We start from the raw sequence: 17,811 nt of genomic DNA, 5'->3' as shown, positions 1-17,811 counted from the left end.
AGTACCACATTTTCTTCAATTGTGTGCTTTTGTCCTATGCATGTATCCGATAGGTATTCGTTCCTGTGCTTGTCAAATACGTTGTGCCCTTCTCCAACACGAGTGTGCGTGTTGGTTGTTATGTGCCTTACTATCCAGCTCTTCAGTGGCGACTTGTCCTGATGCGTGTCTAACAAAAAGCATACTGTACAGTAAGACTGCCTGTCGGAAAGGCACCGTGTACACGATAGATCAGCTCAAGGCTTCTGTGACTTGTCATGGGGTCACACTGAATGGTTCAGCCCAAAAAAGACCACTTGTTGATGCACGTCTACATTAATGCCTAAACTACATTCTACTCTACGGTTACACTCGATGTGTAGATGATGATCGTTATGGCCCAGAAGCAATTATAACACATCTCAGTTAAATCAGTAGTTCACTAATATGGATTTATGCTTCCAACAATATCGGAGTGTGTTTCCTTTTTTTGTTCTTTACTTTCCCATCACTGGTTTCTTCCCCACCTGTCGGATAAACAGCAGTAGGGGGCGCTGTTTCTCACGACCTCCTCTCCCTTGCATACAGTATCAGATCTAAAGGGAAGTTCAGGTCACTTTTAAACATCTGTTATTCAGTTGTGTTGGCAGGGCTGTGGGTTTCCTGCTGATCTAGGATATCCAACAAACACCAATCTGAATCGGAGGAACTACAAATATCCCCAAAAACAGCATCGCGGTTACTGCTGGTGACAAATGCAATGACATATTAGCAATCCTTCATGTGGTCGCTCGTACATCGGCCGTGGTCTCGTCCCCCTGGCTGACTCCGCCCCCACCTCTAGACGGTGGTGACGGACAGCAGGGGGTTGTACACCTTCTTCCCGTCGGGGGACCTCGTCCCGTGGGCCAGCAGCTCCTGGATGGTGATCCAGTTGTCCAGGATCCTGCGGCTCCTCTTCTTCATGCTCCTGCGGTGGCACAGCTCCAGGATGGAGGCGGGCTCCGGCTGCGTCGCCCCTCCTCCTCCTCCTCCTCCTCCTCCTCCTCCTCCTCCTCCTCCTCCGCCGCCGCCGCCCTGCTGGTCCCCGCCGCCCTGCTGGGCCCCCTGCTCCCTCTCCCGCTCCCTCAGGCAGTCCATGCGGCTCTGCATCATGAACTCCCGGCGCCGCCGCTGCTCGCGCGCCCGCAGCAGGTGCTGCTTGCGCTCCTCCTTGCTCCAGTAGCGGCCCATCTTCATCTCGCTGACGGCGTCGTCGTCCGTGGTCATGCCGCTGCGCTCCTCGCGGATCTTCATGGCGCGGGCCTTCAGCAGCCGGTCCCTCACGGGCCGCTTGGCCACGTAGCGCGAGCCGTCGCTGCGGATCTTCACCTTCCACTCCATGCGGGGCGAGGCGGGCAGCAGGGGGGCGGGTAGGTGCTGGGGCGGGTCCGGCGGGCCCTGGGGAGCGTCTTTGCACGTGCTGCCCAGGCTCATGGGGCTGGCGTCGCCCTCCGTGCCGGGGGCCCCGTGGCCCCCCGGCCCCTCGGGGGTGGAGGGGGACCACAGGTGCATGCAGCTCTGGTAGCGCTGGGGCAGCTTGGTGCCGCTCTGGCGCCGGGACAGGTAGGGGCTGTTCTCGGCGCTGCGGCCGCCGGTCCGGCTCTCCGTCGCGCCGGCCGCTTTGGGGCCCCTCCTCGCGCCTTCGTCCGAGCCCCTCCTCACGCCTCCGTCCCTGGACAGGGACCTAAATTTAGCGGCAGGGCTGGAGGTCTTGGCCTCCGCCGCCCTCCGGTGAGAGCTGGGGGAGTAGGTCTGGTTGAGGTTCACCGGCCCCTTGTCGGGCCGCTCCCCCTTGCTGCCCCGCTCCCTGTGGCGGGAGGAGAGGCGCAGGCCGGGCGGGGGGGCGGGCTCCGGGCCGTCCAGGCTCTGCGTGGAGGGGGACAGGGGCTGCTCGTTGACCAGGGGCGTGCTCCGGCAGCTCTCCCCCCCGGTGTTGTAGGCGCTGGTGCTGTCCTTGTCCGACCGCTCCCTCTCCGGCAGCTCGTTGATGTCCGACAGGGCGTGGTGGCAGGACTCCTCGCCCACCAGGGAGCCCAGGCGGCCGGCCCCCAGCGGGGCCCCGGCGGGCCCCGCGTCCTCCTTCTCCTCCTCCAGGGGCCAGGCCTTCAGACAGCGCTCCCTCAGCTGCTGCATCTTCTGCGCCCGCAGGATGTTGCGGCACTTGAACTCCAGGTGGCGCAGCTCCTCCTCCAGCAGGGCCATCTCGTGCTGCATCAGGCTCTCGTTCATGTTGACGTCCAGCGGGCTGACCCCGCCCTCCTCGCCGGGCTGCAGCAGCATCAGCGCCTTGCTGTTCCTCTCGTAGTAGCACTTGATCTCCAGCAGCTCGCGGTACCGCTCGCACTCCTCTTCCGTCAGCCCCGGCATCATCATCATCGCCCCGACGGGGTCCTCGGCGCCATAGCTCCGCTGCCCGGCCTTCTCGGGGGCGTCCAGGCCCAGCAGGGAGTCGGTGCTGAACTGCAGGTCCTGGGAGCACAGCAGCAACGGCGGCGGCGTGTCCCCGCAGCCCGAGATGAACTTGCGCATGCTGCCCGGCGTGTTGGTGGCGTTGGTGTTGGAGGCGCTGGTGTGGTCGTCCCCCAGGAGGTCGTGCTCCGACGACTCCTCGTAGCGCGTGCTCTCGTCGGTGCGGCCCACGCCGCTGTCCAGCTCCTGGCTGTTGCTGAGCACCGTGTGCAGCAGCAGGCCCGGGGAGTCGCGGCTCAGCGAGCGGCCCCGCCCCCCGCCCGCCCCCACGCCCCCGGGGCCCCCGGAGAGGGCAGGGTTGCCGGCGGCCCGCAGGCTCTGGGGGCTGGGCAGGTGGAGGGCATTGTCCAGCGGCTCGAGGTCCAGCTCGTCCTGGTCCAGTTGGTTATCATTCTGGGGATAAAGACAGACAGTATGTGAGGGTGTTATAGGGTGATATTCGTTATGTTGGACACAAGTTAGATAACATATTTTACTTGGAGTGTTGATAAGGAGCATAGTCACAGATACTGCTATGATGTTCGACATCTGTGCATGAGCAGCATCACGCAGTACCGATCATCACCACTAGGTGGAGCTAAGTCAGCATAACATTTGAACGCCGGACATTTTGCTTTCTAGGCGTTTTTTTTTAACATCGTGCTGGAAAGGAGCTGAAAGCATCCCAAGGACAAATCGATACCATAAAAAAACAAGGTTTTGCATACCTGTTATGGAGAAACTCCAAGTGCTGTTTTACTTGTGGAGTAGGTAATAGTATTACTGAGCAGTCAAGTAAAGTGGAAATCGTAGTCAATATTGGAATTTGACCAACAATATATTCATCTTATTAACAATGTATGTGCTATTTTGATTGACATTCCCAGCAAAGCTGGGAAGTAAGACATAGACTGAGGCTTAATCTGATCAACAGCCTCGAACTGGACTATATTGCCCGATCAATTATATTTGAATGTGAATTATTTTCTGGCTCTTTGTCGAGAGTATTGATTATCTCTGACTTCATTCTTATTCCTACTGCATCTTCCTCACTTATCCTCTCCCTAGACGAGGGTTCAAGCCTTTAATCTGTGCTCGCATAATTCCCGCCTGTGATTCGCTTCCCAGGCTAGATATCACCTCTGAGTTATAGAAATATCCGGATCTCGTATCTCTCTCACAGTCTCGACACAGCTCTCTCAGAACATACAAAGGTGTTCTTAAACAGGGAAATTGATTATGTGTGTGTGTTTGTGCGTGTGTTTGTGTGTGTGTTTCTGCATGTGTATGTGTGTGTGTGTGTGTGTGTGTGTGTGTGTTAAACTCATTGTGATGGCTGGCCCTCGCATCTGTGCTGTCGCGTGTGCTGCCAGGAGGCTGACATTTTGTTTGCATTCTAAATGTGCTTCTGTGCGCGTTAGGATCTAATACCCAGGTCTAAAGTAGTGAGCAACAGTGGCCCATCTGTTAGAGTGTGCTCGTAGAAAGCATGTGTGTGTGGGTGTGTGTGTGTGTGTGTGTGTGTGTGTGTGTGTGTGTGTGTGTGAGCCATTTGGCAGGGTGTGTGTATTGGGTGGAGGGGGACTGGGGGTCCTATATGCAGTACTGTGTCCCTACGTCTGATAGCAGTAACCTTGAGGGGAACAAAGCATATCCACTATAGCGCTAGGAATGTAAACACCATCTTTTCTTCCTTCTCTCCCTGTCCTCTCTTCGTTCCCCTCCTCTCCCCTCTTCGTTCTCCCCATCTCCTCTCTTCCTTCTCTACTTCTCCTCTCTTCCTATCCTCCTCTCCTCCTTCTCAGCTCCTCTCTCTCTCTCTCTCTCTCTCATCGTGTTGTTATCTATCCTCTCCTGGCGCTGCTTATCCGTGTTCTCATCATATCGTCTCACCTTCCTGCTCTCCACGCATGAGCAAACTGATGGCTGGGAACGAAGAATAAGAAGCAGCGAGTGATGCATAAGCCTTCTGATCTCCTCTCTGCTCTGAATGCAACCCCATGCCTCCCATCCAGCTAATCAGATCAACTGTTATCGTATGATAATGCGCCGAGGGCTACATCTTGGGAATTTCTTCTTCTCATCTAACACGGCTTTGTAAGATCAGCGTTGCGTGCATAAGATGCAAGGCGTAAAGGGGGCAAAAGCAATCTAATAACATGAAATGTATTCCATTGAGGACTCGTCTCGCTTGCATCACATTGTCACCTCGATCTCGGGCCGGGCCAGGAGCAGGGAGATGTTGGTGCTGTCCTCTCTGGTGAGGATGGCCACGGCCTCCTCTCGGCTCTGGACGTCCACACCGTTGATCTGACACCCAGTGGTGAGAGGGGAGAGGTGAGCTGAGGACGGACTGGCTAAACCCCCTGAGACTGTGGCAGGCTGCCATTAGCTCTCAGTTCAGTTGGGAGATTTCAAACCTTTCGGAGAACATCTGCTGACAATGGACAATCTGTTACAAATACCCTCAAGAAGAAGGATTTAGACGAAACCACCCGCTCCCAGCCAATATGTCGGGGGTTTGTAGCCATTTTAATGGGATGGGAAAGTAATTTGACACTTTGACACATCTGTGTGAAACACAAACCAAATCAAATTAAACAACGGATGAAGACAGTTCGGTTGAGTGACTTGTGACGCTTCTGTTGAGAAAACGTCACAGCATAGCACCTGAAACACGGAAAAACGACGTACACACCAAAAAGGAAATCGAGACATCCACATATACCTGTAGGATTCGATCGCCCTCACGGATGCGTCCGTCTATTGCTGCAATACTATTGGGGTTAACCTGAATAAAAACGTCAGAATAATTATAGGATAGAATAGGATAAGATGGGAGGACACCATCTTATACAGTCCATGGATGACACATGCCAGGTGACAGGAGGGACGTCTCTGAGGACGTATGTGTGTCCGTCGCACCTCTCCTACGTAGATCCCCAGGTCCTCCTCCTCGTCCGTCCGGTAACACACTGTCAGCCCCAGCTTGTCCTGCTGCCGGGATTTGTACAGCTCCACCTCCTGCACACACACACGTACACACGCACGCACGCACGCATGCACACGCACACATACACATGCACATACACATGCGCACATACACACACACCCACACACACACACACACACGCACGCACATACACATGCGCACATACACACACGCGTGCATGCACATACACATGCGCACATACACACACACACACGCACACACGCGCGCACGCACATACACATGCGCACATGCGCACACACGCACGCACGCACACGCACATACACAGAGACATACAAACCCACACACACATATAAAGGGACATACACGTACACACATATACAGAGACACACACACACACACGGTTCCAGAGGACGAGTGTGTGACGTTAGCGTTAAGCTAATAGTGTTTTCTACTCCACAAGGTTTGCCTGGAGGGTGAGTGATGGCTTCTTCCCGCACGGCTCACCTCGTACTCCAGCTCGTCCTGGCGGTCCACTTCGTGCTGGCTGATGTCAAAGTAGTCGTTGGGGTCGTAGTACTCAGGCTCTATGAGGCTGAGGAGGGGGAGGAGGAGGAGAGGACATTCAGTTAGGCACTGCAAAGCCTTCCAGCAAGCTATTCTATTACCATAATACGACTGAATATATTCATAGATAACAGAGTCATATATTATATAATTACATATTATTCACAGCAATTTGTGCATAAGTGCCCTCTCTCTCCCTTACAGTTCGTTGAGCAGATAGGGCTCCAGGGCGGGGGGGAGGGGGGGCGAGGGGGGTGGGTGGGGCACGGCCGGGGCGCTGCAGGGGTGCAGGCTGCTCTTGCCCAGGGTCAACATATGCTGGAAGCTGATGTCCGTCTGGGTGCAGCTGTCCACGCAGTCGGCCATGCCCATGGTCAGGGCCGCCGGGCCCCCGAACGGGGCCCCGCGGCCCACCAGCAGGGCCCCGCCCTCGGCCCTCCTGCGGGCGCCGCCCCGCCGCAGGATGTTGGACAGCACGGGGTCCCGTAGGTCCAGGGTGGGGTCCCGCGAGAGACGGGAGAGCTCCTTCCCGTTCATCTGGAGAGGAGAAAGCAAACACACGCGCACACACACACATGCGCACACACATCCGTATGCAAGTGTGCACACATGCACTCGTGCACACAAACACACATGGGAGGGGTGGCTCAGCAGGAGGGAGAAAGAGGAGAGGGCCAGGCGGAAAGAGAGACAAGGAGGTTTGGGGGATGGGAGAGAGAAGGGGGTGGGGGGGGATGAATGAGGGGGAAAAGACCAATCGGCAGAGTATCAAGACAGATGTTGTCGCTGAGCAAGCATTTTTCTCCAAATCTACAACAAGCCTAGATCCAGAAATATCCACAAGATACACAAGATAATATACAGGGAACAGGGAGGAGGAAGGGGTTAAGGTCAGTCAACAGTCTGCTGACACAAGGCCCAGGAGGAGAGGATAACACACTAACCCGTCAGCAGGTTAGTCCACATTAACCAGCTGACCTGTTAGGACAGAGTACAGGAGGGAGGGGAACTGCTACTACTACTACTACTTACTAGTACTACTACCACTATTACTACATCAAACAAAACCAATGACGGAAACATAGCCAAAAAAAATTGAAAATGACTCAGAAATATCCTTAACCTAACAGTGTGATGGTTATTCTCATCTGTCACAAAACCCTTTCAAATAAGGTCTATTCATATGCCTTAACAAACAAATTAGTTTTGCCTTGGATGGAATCTGAATGGCAATCAATAATATTTGAAAAGTACAGTATTCTTTCCACCCCTGATCAATAACTATGATGAATACAACCATAATAGACCTTATTCTAAGTGTTATTGTTTTTGACAGGCACATTGAAAATCCAGGACACCTTTTTTTAAAGGACAGCTTTACGAGCTCAATAATGTGGACAGTGAACAGAGGAAAGCTTTGTACTAAAACCTTCAAGCGCCCCTCAGCGTCAAAAGAGCACAGCATGTTGTTTATCTGACCCTTCTGTGGAAAGAGAGAGAATAATGGGAGAAAATTGGAGGCATTAGAGGCACAGCCATTGGAAGAATGGAGAATGTTAAAAATTGGAAGTGAGTGAATATAAATTAATTCCAAAATGTAAACTCAAAAAATGACAGGTGGTTTCTAATTCATATGAGGGGCTAATTTGAATATTTCGTAATTAAATTCATAAAATACCCAAAGTGAACCCAGAATTGACTTTAGTGTATTTGCATTCTTTAATTGGGATAGTATGTATAGTATGTTTTATCTTCAATGAGATAGACCAAAGGAATAGTTTTTTTTTATTATATTGTTATTTATGTATAGAATATTAGATATGTTTTAGTTTTTTGAGTAACCATTCTGCAATTGAAACATCATTATGTAATGTTATGGTATTTTATGTAAATTAAATATGAAACAAAATTATTTAAATTTACAGGATGATTATCAATTATAGGACTTTTTCTTTTTGCATTGATATATTTCATGAGGCTTAAACTTTTCCTTCAACACAGTCCCTCTTAATGAAACATCGATCATACTCTCTCTTGGTGTTCCACTCTCATGCCTTTCAGTTACTTAGGACAGGGAGGAAGATTAGACGTCTGAAGAGGATTACAGCTCTGGGTTCAGTGAGAGCTAATTGGTTCAGGGAACGTGATTGAACCGGCAAAGAGTTGGTTTTTAGAACACAGCTAATGATATTTCACCTGATCCACTTCAAGCATAACCCCCACTCCTATAGCTCCCAGATTCAAACAGATTGGATTAGATTTGCCACCACCATGTATGTGCATGTTCTTCAACAGAGTGTTGAAATATTCATTCAGTGGTTGGGGCAGAACAAAAATCTGCATGGAAATTTATTTTATTTGCATTTGGTTACTTGGCAACCACTTAGAATTCGGTGTGTATGTGTGTGTTTTGGCGCTAGTGTAGTGTTGTACACGCCGCGTGTGCTCGCAGACAAATGACTCTTATCGAGTCAGACGGCCATTGTGTGAGTGTGTATTCAGGTTGAACACCCTAACCTTGGCTTGCTGCACGCGCTCAGCATCACACTACGATGTCTTAGTCCCTCCTCTCCTCCGCTCTCTCCACCTCTGTCTCCGACCTCGCTCTGTCGTTCTCTCTTTTTTTTTCATTTTATGTCTTGTCGCTCTTCCAGTAATTGCATGTCAAATCAATGCTGCCCTGTGCAGCCAGCCAGTAACTCTTTCTTGCCATATTTCTGCTGCTGGTTCCCCTCCTTTCCTGCCTTCACGTCTATCCCTCTGCTCTCTCCCCATGCCTGTGTTTCCAGGCTGGGAATATTTTCCAATTCCCTCCTTTTCTTCTCTGTCCGTTTACTGGCCCATTTGTTTCACGACCCAATGTCGGGTCCTTCTCTCCCAGTTCTGTATCCATACAGCATCTCTCTCTCTCTCTCTCTGTCTCCTTGTCTCTCTCTCTCTCTCTCTCTCTCTGTCTCCTTGTCTCTCTCTCTCTCTCTCTCTGTCTCCTTGTCTCTCTCTCTCTCTCTCTCTCTCTCCCTCTCTCTTCTCTCTCTCTCTCTGTCTCCTTCTCTCTCTCTCTCTCTCTCTCTCTCTCTCTCTCTCTTCTCTCTCTCTCTCTGTCTCCTTCTCTCTCTCTCTCTCTCTCTCTCTCTCTCTCTCTCTCTCTCTCTCTCTCTCTCTCTCTCTGTCTCCTTCTCTCTCTCTCTCTCCCTCTCCCATTCTCTTCTCTCTCTCTCTGTCTCCTTCTCTCTCTCTCTCTCTTTATCTCTCCCTCTCTCACTCTATCTCTTGCTGTGCTGCCTCAGCAGTTCTGTTCACGCCAACCTCCCCTCCCTGGAGAAGAAAGAATAACCACAGCGTGCTCTATTTCAGCCCTCTCCTTCCCCATGGTCCTGCGTTTGTCCTTCCACACACTCTAATGACCCTTCATAAATCTTGCTTTCCCTCTTAATGACTTCCTTCACTTGAGAAACAACTAAGACTCTATCCAGGGCTCTCTGCATGTCCTCTAGCTGAAACATGATCGTGCCTGTACCCCACTTCTACCATACACATGCAGAGCTGTGTTTCTCTGTCATCACGTCTCACACAGCGGCCTTCTTTTGTGAAGGTTGTTCCTCTCTCTGCACTGTGTGTGCGTGTGTGTGAGGGGGGAGCGGCACGCGTTGCCTTCCCCCCCTGCCCCCTGGGTGAAGCTCTCCATGCTCCGGCCTATTCACGGTTTACACACAGTCCCTTTCACAGAATTGAAAGCAGGATTGGAGACGAGGGGGGCTGGCTATTAGGGCTGAGCTCAGTGGCTCTGACTGACAGCCCTGAATACAGAGGAGAGCTCCGGCAGCAGAAAAGGGAGTGGAGTCTCATTCATTATCAATGAGAGGTGAGGAGATTTCCTTAAAAGGATTTATACATTCAGGGATGGTTGCAGTGCATTAAAAAGTCAATCAGTCCTGTATGGTATGCGGGGATCCATTAAGGTCCCTGTCTGCTGGTACCTGCGAGTGCAGAGCTCCTCACGTTCCCGAGCTTCGTGCTACAAGCTACCGTATGCATGCTGCGGATGCCACAATTTATGCTTATAACAATAGACTGATCCGATAATACTTTGCCATGCATTTGACTGCTATTCATATTAGCCACCATCACTCTCCAAATAGGATAGTGAAATAGAACACGTGCTGCGGTTGACAGCAAACCTACCACAGATTGTGGAGTTGCACGCAGCAGGGGATCGCTGTGTCAGTAGCCAGGGTGGTGGGGGGGGATAGGGTGCTCTGAGAGAGAGAGAGATGAAAGGGAACCCAAAAGAGTTCAAAGTGGTTTGAAGGGAAGAGAAAGAAAAGGGTGTGTGAGGGGAGAGACACGGGAGCAGAGCATGTGGAGAAAGAGGGAGAGGGAGAGAGAGAGAGGTGAAGGATGAAGACACTGGATCAGATCCCATGGAGAGAGAGAGAGAGAGAGAGAGAGAGAGAGAGAGAGAGAGAGAGAGAGAGACACAGAGAGAGAGAGAGGTGAAGGATGAAAAGGAGTAGTGGGTAATGAAGCAGCAGACACAAACAAAAGAAGCTTTGGGGGAAACGCAGGGAGCCATGTAAATGCTAGGTGTGACTGCAGCTCAAAGTGCAACGCTTGTCATAAACAAACACACACAAACAAACACACACAAACACATAAACACACACACACACACACACGCACACACACACACACACACACACAGACACATATTCCCAGCGGAAGCCCTGGGGAAATTAACAAGTGGCTGCAGCATAATTAGTTTACAATGATGTGGATTTCTTCAACGAAGCGAAACAATCATGAACACCACACAAAACAAGAGACGACAGACAAGCACGCGGGCCACACTCGGTATTATTTGAAGAAAATATTAATAACCATAATAATGCCGAAGCTAATCTACTGCGGCCCGTTGCAAACGCGCGGTTAATCGTTTACCAGCCGACATCACAGAGCCCCTCTCCGCGTCCCAGCCCACCTCCGGGGTTACAGAGCTCCCACTGAGGACCCCCGTACAGGCTCCTCTTGACCGAGACATGCCCCCCACATATTGAATTCCACTTGTTCGGTAATTGATTTTTCTCATCTCCCGCGCTTTCAGGTGCTGCAGCAGTCACCTCCTCGGGAAATCAATTATTCCAAAGCCACCGCCGGCCCTGTGCGGTGGCGCTAAGCCAGAGTTGTTTGATATCTCAAGGCTAGATGTAAATAGACCGGCCCAGGGTGGGGGTGGGGGTGGGGTTGGTAGTGGTGGTGGTGGGGGTGGTGGTGGGGTTTGTGCTGCTTGGCCTTTTAGAAGCTGTTAACAACGTGAAGCTATTGATTTAGTGCAAGACTGCAGTATTCAGACGTATGATGAGAAATAAACTCATGGGTCTCCGTGGGATGATTTATTTGTAATGATACCTTCATCTCCTTACACAAAGGAGAAATAAAGGAGGTTTGTTATTTATTTGTGATGGTTTTGTTGTCATCGGATTGGGCTGTTTGATTAGCAGGGAGCTTTTTGAATACAACCATTTAAATGTGATTAGTGTGGGTCTACCTACTGGTATTACGTTCTAACTGTGTGCTCCTCTGGGCTGGCTGTCCTCTTCCTGTCTCTCGTGTCTCTGATGGGTGAGGGAGGAGGTGGGTGGGCGAGGTGACATTCAACCAATACACATGATCTTTGTCAGCATCCTGCCTGGTGTCCCTGTCAATCATAAGGCCTGTCAAGTCTGGAGGGGAAGTAACCAAGGCACACACGCACACATGCACACACACACACACACGCACGCACACACACACACACACACACACATACGCATGCACGCACACATGCACACGCACACACACACGCACACACACAAACACGTACACACGCACGCACACACACACACGCGCACACACACACACACACACACATGCACACACAGAAACAAATACACAAGCACGCACACACACACGCACACACACACACACATAAATACACACATGCATGCATGTATACACAAACACACACACACACACACACAAAGATATCCAAGGTCACAACACTTACACACACAAACACACACACGCACACGCACACAGACACACAGACACACAGACACACGTGTGCATGCATGCATGTATACACACACACACACACACACACAAACTGCTTTGGGAGGATAGATATGATCAAAATAGGATCATTAAGTTGAGGTCATATGATGCTTTTGAGGTGATGTAATTAGTGTTGTGTTTTTGCATCATTAGGGAGCAACAACACCGAGCCGATCATAGGGATCGAACTGTAGGAAAAGGTAATTCACTTTTGGGCCACAGGATAATAATGGGCAGAGAAACATTTCAGAGGAAATATAAGTTGATAATAAAATAACATTAAATTGCTCTGTATGCTAATCATGCCATTTCTGTGGGTCATTGCTCTGCATCAAAAACCCATCTGTTTGCTCGGCATGAATGTCAACATGCTTCTCTGTGTTATTCACAAAATACAAAAGCACATTAGGGCTTGTTTAATGATTTTGGTTGCCATGGAAACAGCCTCCCTTGAAAGCCCCATCCAACAGTAATCGGGGGAGGGAGGGAGAGGGAGGTGCGGGGACTGTACATTCAGAAGTGTAGTGTCTGTTGTGTGTCTGCTGGTCAGCTACACTCTAACCTATAGATATGGACCTAGTCTGTTGTGTGTCTGCTGGCCAGGTATACTCCACCATATGGATGTGAGCGAGGCAAAAAGCCACTCCCAGGTTTCTGGGTGCATTGCGTGCAAACCACTTAGATTCCAATTTATAAAGTGCATTTCCCTATGTGACTCCATTACTTAACGCTGTGTGGACGCGTTGATCAGAGGCATGGGTAAGTTTGCGAGCCTGTATGTGTAAGTGGGCTTCTGTGAGTTTACGTGTGTGTGTCTGTGTGTGTGTGCTTATGCGTACGCCTGTGTGTGTGTCTGTGCTTGTGTGCATGTGCATGTGTGTGTGTGTGTGTGTGTGTGTGTGTGTCTGTTGGTGTTTGTGTGAGTGAGTGTGCCACTAGTGCACACTGCAATGTGCTATAGTAGGCCTTATGTATAATGCATGCACTACATTCCTCTTGTAACAGAACAAATCGTTCCCCCCAAACACATTAATCAGCCTGGGATTGCCAAAGCTCCTGAGGAAGTCAGCTGTTGAACGGCCTGCTATGGAGCTCCTGCCTTTATTTCACCAAAACAATCTGAGGTGTAATTATGCATTCTGCTGGAGATAGAGCAGAACAAAGCCAGGGCTTACCGTGGCACGACATTTGATAAGCCATGAAATATGGAAAAAACACAATTATATATTTTTAAATTTTCAGTGACAATGTCTTTCCGCCATATGATAAGCATTGTTGAATTGCAGCAGTATTTTAAAATCTTATTTTAAAATGTAATGACTGATAACATTTTATGGGAGCACCAGTTACCAAAACCTCGGGTCTAGTAATGACATTGAGTTCCTATTTTTTCTTATTAATTAGGTTCTGGCCAATTCCCTTTCTGCACGTTGCTAAGTATCCTGATACGTTATCGAATTTTTCAAAGCATAATTCATTCTGGCCTCAGGCAACCAGGCCTTCACACAGTGTTGGAGCCTTTGTCTCAGCCGCCCTGCACATGTGATTCCCTCTCACTATAATATCATAACCTTATCACAGTATAGCATATGAGACTCCACAAGTTAGCAATTTTATCTAAACTCCAGCATAATTCAGCCACAGAATTTTTCTGTCCTAACTTTCATGCTTGTATGAAGTATGTAGTCATGTAAGAGAGAGTAACTGAGACAAATATCCTCCATGTGCTACAGCTGGACATTTCACAATCCTCCTTCTTTGTTGCAGTAACCTGTAAAACATTGAGCATGCTGTGCACTAGATCTGTCCGAACTACGATCTATCAACGGTGCGGATCGAACGTGTGCTCCACTCGGCCCCTCCGGCCCCTCCAGACCCTGACCCCTGCAGGGCCGGCGCCGTCAGACCTGCCCTCTGTCGGAGGGGGTCGGCCATTATGGTAAGGGCCCGCCACGCTCGGTCTCCCACGGCGCTACGACGACCACACATCGCAGCACCGCCTCCACCTATCGTCTGTCTCTCCCGTCGTGCCACGCGGCTCTGCAGACACTCCCTGGCTTCTCCATTAAAGCCCCCCACCCCACCCCTGCTCTCCAAACTGCTAGAATCAATTACCTCTGCTGTCTGGCGGCGAGCAGCAGCGTAAACACACCCCACCACCCCTGCGTCTTGGGGCGCCTCTCAGCCCCCGTTAGTTTCTTCAGTTTTATATATGTGTATGTATTTTTTCCCTGTATTCCTCGGTTCATTAGTAAAACCCTCCTCACTGTTGTCCCCATTCCTGGCAGCGCCTGAGGCAGCAGATGCAGCCTAGCCTAACTGGCACAGACCTGGGCTGCAGCCTGCCAGGGATTCCACTCAGGAAAGGCTTCTGTTGCTGTTGCTGTGGACAGAGCAGGGTAAGCTCTGAAAGGCGTGGATGCATCGCCGCTCTGTTTAAACTTTTACACAGTCTATGGTGAAAACACCGGTCAGTTTGATGGGTTGAAGCGGACAGTCGTCAGGGGATCGGCCAGCGGCTGAAGCTCACCCTGCAGATCACTGCAGAGCAAGACCAGCCGACTCACGATGAGAACACTCTCCGCTTCCTGGTCGGTCGGCCCTTGGTGCTGAGGCTGTAACCGTGGCAACCCCCTTTTCCCCATAACTCTTTAGTTGAGCTATAACCATCCATCTATTCCTCCCTCTCTCTATTTCTCTGTCTCTGTCTCTCTCTCTCTGTCTCTCTCTCTCTCTCTCTCTCTCTCTCTCTCTCTTTCTGCCTCTGTCTTCTTTCTTCAGCCGAACACATCCCTCTATGTATTGAAGCTCTTCCTCGTCTCTTGGACTTTGATTGTTCTAATAACCATGAACATGATTAAGATCATTCTTAGTATCATTGTTATCTTGATTATTTGATAAAAACATGTAATATCTAAAGGGTTCAAACCAGTCTAAATATTGTTGTCTGATATAATTACTATAACTTGATATGCAATCACCACTTGAATAATTATGTGTTTGATTAATTAAATAGGTGCTATTGATTTGGTGATAAAGGTAGAACTAATTAACAATCATGCTGCCCTTGTATCATTATTTTTTTTTATGTCATGATTTCTATATCATGATTAATGTATGATATAAAATGTTGTCACGTTTCCCTGATTTTGCATTCTGCTGCTTTGTTCACCATGTTGATGACTTTATAAAACATACTATTAGTCTGTAATACCATTCTAAGATTTTATCTTAGAATGGTAACTTTTATTAGGTAATGAAAAATAATTGGTGGATTCTTTTTTCAAAAGGGACACATCTTTTTATGACATTATATTCCTGTTTTAATTGCCATATGGAAGTGTTAGATGTAATTATGCAGAATTGGTGAAAGGCCATATCATTCTTATGTCTTGAAAGAGTGAAAATATATGGAGTAAGATATGGAGGGAAAGATGAAGAGAAGGTCTTTAGAGTGGAAAGAACAATATCATTATAATAGGGAGAGAGAGAGAGAGAGAGAGAGAGAGAGAGAGAGAGAGAGAGAGAGAGAGAGAGGTACAGAGACAGGCAGACATACAGAACATGTAAAGAAGGAGTCCTCACCTGGAACATCACCCTGTATTGTTCCTCTGGCTTGTGCACCACGCACATATTGCACCCCATTGTGACCTTAAGCTGGTGCTTGACCGCGGAGGTCACCAATCACCACACAGAAGATTAGCTCCTCCTTCTATCTCTATCTCTCTCTCTCTCTCTCTCTCTCTCTCTCTCCAGGTCTTTGTCTGTTGCAGTGGGGGAGCCCCACCCTGAGCCACAGGGTGGAGGTTTATTGGGCTGCTCCTTCTTCACAGAATTACAAATCCTCTCTCCAGCTCCAGCTCAGAGAGAGAGGCGTGTCTCTAACGAGGTTTCACCGGCTGTGAAGCACTGTTCCTCGGTTGCTCTTCTTCATCAATGCATCTCAAGTATCATAATCCAAATGTGTTTCCCAACAGGACGATGATTGTGTTAAAGGTCCATCTGTTGGCCTCTGTCTCCATCACATGGCAAATGCAGTTTTTTAGTTCATGAGCTCCGAGGCATCTGCTGTTTATTCATCTGATTCAGCTTTTCTTTGGATTGTTTTTTTGTGGGAGAAAGTGTATAAAAAAGTGCAATGAACAGGTCCGTGGAAGGTTAAAAAGAGATCAGATGGTGATGGCGGCACAAATCCGGAATGATCCAAAGTCTTAGCCTTACGATCACACGGGCACACTGATGCCACGCTGTTCTGAGCGTCGGTCTGTGCGAGTACAGATGACAGCGCAGGACTTCTCAGCAGAACTCTCTGACTGTTTCTCGCCCACTCTGTTCCCTGGCTGTTGCACTAATCCTTCTAACAGCAGAATCGCACCCAAAAGACTTTGACTTTCAGATAAGAACAGACGCATGCTCTCTATCAAAGAACTCCTGGCCTGGCAAGTTTTTTTTCTCCCTCTCTCTCTCTGTCTGTCTCTCTCCCTCACACCCACACTAAGGTTCCCACTTTCTTCTCTCTGGTCTCCAGGGTTGACGTGTCTGGCTGGGGAGATAACGCTCACGACTTCCCGCCTGCTTACCACCACCTCAGAGAGGTTTTTAAACACCTGCTCCGTGCTGCGGCGCCTAATTTAACTCAGCATTGTCCATTCATCCAGGAGCCCAGGGCTGCTGAATGGCTGAGGCAGGGTGGACAAGTGTGCTGTTGGTGAGGGGAGGGTATTGGTAGACTGGGGGGGGGGGGGGGGGGGATGCCAGCTCCACCGTTTAACAGAATGTCCGAAAGCCTCACTGTGGGGCTCACACACATGCACACACATACACACACGCACGTACACACACACTCAAACTGCACAGGAATCAAAGTTGACCCAAAACTCGGACAAATTCACAATATCTAAGCACGACTGCTGGCAAGGGCCTTATCCTTAAGACATAGTTAACCAAGGCGTATTAGTAGAATGTGTGGTGTCTGATAGTTAAGTGTGAAAAACAATAGAGAAAGCCTTTAATGGAGGCCAGGGATCTCCTGGGTTCACTGTGGTCAGCGGTCGCTGTCAGCGGGTCTACAGGGCTTATCATTGATCTCTATTGATTCTCAGAGACATAACATTTCTAATCACACCCACAGTCCTGCACTCTATCGCTCTAGGCTAGGTGACAACATGAGGGATTATGATTAAATGATTTGCCCTTTTTATCAGAAACTTGATAAAGCTCTAACCTGGTTATGAGGCTTGAATCAATACGCCAGACCTGCTCACGGACCTCACAGATATTACGTTTGCTAGGTCATTAAGGAACCGTCATGTAAACAGTGTTTCCCATCAAGATTTGTCTTCGCTGTTATGCCCTATGGGGTGATGTGCTCCCATTTGGTCTAGCGAGTCAATAATCTAATGAATTTCTGCTGACACAACATTAAAACCAACATGCTGATTTGATAAAACATAAGTTGAGTACGTGCTGCAAATGTTGTCCTGCAGGCTCCGTTCTGCATGTGTTATTTCTTCATTCACCCTTTCACCAACATAAACCTGACAGTTTGTGGATCCATCTAAAAGCCCACGTGGGGCCAGGGAAAATGCAGCATTACAGGTGTGATCCCCTTCTAGTCCTCTTAGTCCCTTCCTCTGTCCCCCCCCCCCCCCCCCCTCCCCCCCCCCCGCCCTGCCCCGGGAGTCGTTGCTTTATCTCTAACGCTCCGGCCAGAAGGACTGCAGGGCTCTCTGTAA

At 49.6% G+C, this 17,811-nt stretch overlaps 1 protein-coding gene across 1 annotated transcript; it reads right to left on the bottom strand.

The window, feature by feature from the left end:
• Positions 1 to 819: 819 nt before the first annotated feature.
• Positions 820 to 15,721, bottom strand: LOC307079116 (PDZ domain-containing protein 4-like; the record flags this gene model as incomplete). Its single annotated transcript, XM_079741216.1, has 8 exons — positions 820 to 2,883; positions 4,678 to 4,779; positions 5,198 to 5,260; positions 5,395 to 5,493; positions 5,927 to 6,014; positions 6,189 to 6,523; positions 7,416 to 7,469; positions 15,662 to 15,721. The coding sequence occupies 8 exons, from the start codon at positions 15,719 to 15,721 to the stop codon at positions 820 to 822; spliced, it is 2,865 nt and encodes a 954-aa protein (XP_079597342.1).
• Positions 15,722 to 17,811: the final 2,090 nt, after the last annotated feature.

This window comes from Pollachius pollachius, assembly GCF_949987615.1.
Source record: "Pollachius pollachius genome assembly, chromosome: 8".
Lineage (NCBI taxonomy): Eukaryota > Metazoa > Chordata > Actinopteri > Gadiformes > Gadidae > Pollachius > Pollachius pollachius.
Note: the sequence above shows the minus strand (reverse complement) of the source record. Positions and strands in the feature narration are given on the sequence as shown.